This window comes from Pteropus vampyrus, unplaced genomic scaffold (genome assembly GCF_000151845.1).
Source record: "Pteropus vampyrus isolate Shadow unplaced genomic scaffold, Pvam_2.0 Scaffold112, whole genome shotgun sequence".
NCBI classification, from domain to species: domain Eukaryota; kingdom Metazoa; phylum Chordata; class Mammalia; order Chiroptera; family Pteropodidae; genus Pteropus; species Pteropus vampyrus.
This window is the reverse complement of record NW_011888893.1, coordinates 92,994-97,417: the sequence shown is the minus strand read 5'-3', so window position 1 is coordinate 97,417 and position 4,424 is coordinate 92,994. Positions and strand designations below refer to the sequence as shown.

Below are 4,424 nucleotides of genomic sequence, written 5' to 3'. Positions count from 1 at the left end.
GTCTACACCTGGGGCAGGAACAAGATCCAGTCTTAGAAGAAGCAGAATCGTAATCTTTCTTCCCAGCCAACCCCGACATTTGTCCCTTAGAAATGCCTGAACGGATAGATGCTTGTCCCGCAAACGCATATTCCAGGTGTCTGGAACAAAACAGCAAACTCGCAGGAAGTGAGTGCCCTCTGCCATTAGGGCTGCTGTCCCACCTCCTGTGGATGTGAGTGAAGACGCCCTTAGCGCTGCATAAACTTGCTCACATTTTCCAAAGCAGCTGGATTATCGAATTTGGTTCTCACAACAGCCACGTTAGGAAGGTACACCTGGAGTTACCATCCCGTTCCCCACATAGATGACTTAACACTTCAGATCAAACAGGAAACCGGTTACACAGCAGGGAGCAGGCTCTTCCTTCTCCCTGGTGCTAAGGCAGGTTGGTGCTGGCTCCCCACAGGCCCGGAAGGCGGAGGCCAGCCCCTGGCTGCTGGGCCGGAGAAGGAGGCACCACTGCAGAGTGCAGCCCCCCACACTAGGGACGCCCCGAGTGGGGAACTGCCCACCTCCTGCACCGTCTCTGGGGAGGAGAAGCCAGCAGAGGCCACTGGAGAGCTAACTGGGACTGATGCCCTGAGAGTGTGCCAGCCGCCCGGCTCAGGGGCTCCCCACAAAGATGGAGCTCTGGTCCTGCCTAGACCCCAGCTTCAGGGGGATGGCTGCTCCCTCTCTGGGAGAGAGGCCAAGCCAGGGAAGAGGCCCCGCTCTCCGGGCTCTGGGAAGCAGAAAAAGCCTATTGCCGTGGGTCCAGCCTCAACGTCATCTCCCAGTGTCACCAACCCAGCCCGTGCCACACACAACCCAGTGCCTTGTGGGTCAGGCCGGGGGCCCTGCCACCTGGCCAACCTCCTCAGCACATTGGCCCAGAACAGCCAAAATACAGACCAGAAGAGGCCCCTGGAGGCAGCCTGTCACGTTCGGAAAAAGACTCGAACCCTATACCGCTCAGGTAAGTTCGTGAAGGTGAGAGGACCCTAAGGGATCTGGGGTCATGTCCGGGAAAGGTGGGCTCAACCTCCCTGGAATGTTGGCCCAGGAGAGTGGAGGGCGCTTAATTTGTACATCACCTTGTCCTGGATCCTCTCCTGACCTCTGGCAGGGCCATGGCCTCTGACCCTCCGCGGGGAAGGTTGGGTGGCCGCATCAGAAAGTGAAATTGGGACCTGGTCAGAAGGGATGGGAAAGAAAACAGCACACAGTGCGTGCCCACAGCGCCCCGAGAGGGCAGGCTCCAGCCCAGTGGGAGACTTAGTGGCAAGACTCCTGGAGGTGCCTGGGCCGAGGACCGTGGTCCCTCTGGAAGGCTTCTGTCTTTCTCTTCTCCTGCCACATCTTCTTCCAGACCAGCTGGAGGAGCTGGAAAGGATATTCCAAGAAGACCACTACCCTGACAGTGACAAGCGCCGAGAGATTGCCCAGACGGTGGGGGTCACCCCCCAGCGCATCATGGTAAAGGGGGCCGGGCAGCTGGAGGGGTGGGGGAGAACCCACTAACTGGAACTCTGAAGAGCAGAGCAAGTGCTCGGCATCTCCCTGCATCGGGCTGAAGTCAGATCTCATTAGGGCTGTGTCGCCTGCTTTCACATTCCTGCAGGCTGAGAACATCAGAAGAGCAAAGTGCCTCAGAGGCTGTGTAGATGAACCTTCTAGAAAACCAACCTGACAGAGGCATCTGAAGCCAGGGGTGACGTGACCTCCCAAAGTTATGTAGCTCATCATGTGACAGTCAGGACCAGAGTCTTCGTCTCTGCCCCGTTTCTCAGGCTCTTCAAGCATCTCTCCCTACAGGTGTGGTTCCAGAACCGCCGGGCAAAGTGGAGAAAAGTGGAGAAGGTGAATGGGAAGGAGAGCAAGGAGGACCCTGCAGGCCCCGCCCCCGCCCCCGCCCCCACCCCCGCCGGCAGTCAGTGCAGGTGAGAATTCCTCGAGGTGGATCATCCTGCAGGTAGGAAGTGGGGTCTAGGCTGGGATCTTGGGGCCTCAGCGAGTGCTGGAAGGCTGGGACCGAGGCCGGAGCTGCTGGCTAAAATCTAGAGGGATTTCGGCTGGATCGGGTGGGGAGGTTGCCCAGTGCTTTGGAGCGGGGCAGGGCTGGGGACTCTGGTGTCCCCTTCCCTGCACTGAGGCTCCGGTGCAAATCCAAGGACCGTTCAGACAGCAGTCGTCCTTCTGTCTGCCCCCAGCTCTGCAGCTGAGCCACCTCCTGTGCCTATGGACCCAGAGCCTGGTACCTTCCCTCAGGAGCCACCTCTGGACACTCTTCCGGGTGAGCTGACCACCTTCTGAGGGTTATTCTGGGGGACATGGCAGCTAGGAGGAAAGTGAAGACAGGGGTCTTTTTTGACAGACGTGGGAGTGGCCCAATCTCCCCGCCGTTTTGGTCCAGTGGGGCCGACTCAGGGGGCCCTGGGCATTGCACACGCCCACCATCCGGCAAGCCCAGAGCTGCCTCCCTGTGCTCACCATCACAGTCCCTTCCCCTTCTGTTCTTAGAGCCCGCCATGCTGCTGACATCGGGCCAGACTCTGGCTCCAACCCAGCAGACTGAGGGTGCTCAGAGGGTGGCAGCGACCCCACCACTCTTCAGCCCCCCACCCGTTCGGAGAGCCAACCCTCCTTTTGCCCTGGGCCCTATCCACACCTCCCAACTGATGCCTCTGCTGCTGGACAACCTCGACAGTGACAGCAGCCACAAGGACGGCCCCTGTGGGTCCTGGGGGACAAGGTAGGGAACCTGATGGGAATGTTCAGTTGTTAGCTTGGGAGGGGTCAGGGACAAGGACAGGAGGAGCTTGGGAGGGAAAAGGTTCGGTGGGAGGAGTAGCAAGTATGATGAGGATTAAAAGGTAAGTGGATTTGGGGTGAGAAGGATCTAGGACACCACGGCAAGAGAGCAGGAATGAGGGTGGAAAGCCAGGATCCGGAAGAGGAAGAGCAGGTGGCAGGTCTCGGGTCGTGGAGGAGGGGAGAGGGGGACAGGGGCAGACAGTCACCTGCTATGCGGTAGGAGTGAGGAGGCCAGCCTGAGCCTTACAAAATACTGTCCCCACAGCATCACGTCACCCCCCACCTGCTCATACTTGGAAGAACTGGAACCCCAGGATTACCAAGCAAGCACCCAGCCAGGACTGTTCCCATTCTCCCAGGCGCCACAGACCCAGCTTTTCCCACATCCTCAACCCCAGTTTTCATATCTGCATCCCTTCCCCCCGTTCTCCCTGCCCAGTTCCCTGACACCCCCACTGCCAGAAGACTCTCTCTTTCCAATGCCCTATGGCCCCAGTGGGGGCACATCACAGAGCTACTTCCCAGGCCCCGCCTCGGGGCAGATCCTGCTGCAGCCACCTGCCGCGAACGTGGGTGAGTTGGGGCTGGAAGAGAAAGTGCCCTTTGTGATGGAGGGAGCTGAGGAGGGAGACAGGCTCGCGGGCGGGAGGGCAGGCTGAGGCGAGCACAGGGTGAGGGGACCACCTTTCCTTGCCCGCTGGTCTTTTTAAAGCTCTTCTTCCTTACATTTCTTGGAGGCTGCAGAGCAGATTGAGATACAGCAAGAGAGCTTTGGAGTTAGGAAAACTAAAGTTTGAAGTCCAGCTCAGCAGTTTCCAAGGGCCTGAGCCTCCGTTTCTTGGGCTTTGAAATGGGAATAACATTCCATTGTCAGAGGCACTGGGTGAAGATTAGAAACAACGCGAGTGAAATACTTGGCAGGGTAGATGGCGACTACTATTAGGATTCTGACGGGCCACCTGGACCTCTGAAAATCTGGAAGCAGCCACCTTATAATGACTGAATTCTAGCAGAAAGGGAAGGTGTCCAATTGGTTGTCTCCTTGCCGCCTGCATCAGAGGGCATGCGACCTGACTCATGGTCCACTTTGTGTTAGTGCTGCCAAACCACCAGACCTCAAGTCAGGAGCATGCCTGGTCCCAGGGGAGCACCTGGGGCTAGCATTTCACCAGTCCGGCCTGGGGCCCTAGCCTGTGTTTCTGTGGCGGCAGACTCCGTCACAGAACATGCTGAACCGTGCATACCCTAAGTCTTGTCTAATCTTTCCTATGTTCTTGGACGCCGCAGGTACAGTCCCCTGGAATGACCCCTGCTTGCCAGAACTGCCCTTCCCTGGTCCCTTCTGCCCACAAGCTCTGGGGCATCCCACAGGAGGGGATGGCTACTTTCCGGATCTGCTTCCAGCTCCCTGTGCTCAGGCCGTGAGCAGCCAGCCTTCTCCAGGGCCCACCCAGCTGCCCGAAGGGACCAGGCCGGGAGCTGGGCCTTTCCTCAGCAAGGCCCGAGAGGAGCCGCCGGCCACCTCTGTGGAGCCGCACTCAACACCTCAGGGGATCCGAGAGGAAGATAAGGACCACCATGGTCCCTAG

General features: G+C 58.7%; 1 protein-coding gene across 1 annotated transcript in view; it reads left to right on the top strand.

The window, feature by feature from the left end:
* Nucleotides 1-4,424, top strand: part of NOBOX (NOBOX oogenesis homeobox) — a 37,268-nt gene extending 32,844 nt beyond the window's left edge. Inside the window, exons 3-7 of the mRNA XM_023533819.1 lie at nt 299-997; nt 1,391-1,497; nt 1,837-1,961; nt 3,101-3,408; nt 4,123-4,424. Of these exons, the coding sequence (XP_023389587.1) occupies nt 299-997; nt 1,391-1,497; nt 1,837-1,961; nt 3,101-3,408; nt 4,123-4,424 (1,541 nt within the window). The remainder of the gene's footprint in view (nt 1-298; nt 998-1,390; nt 1,498-1,836; nt 1,962-3,100; nt 3,409-4,122) is intronic.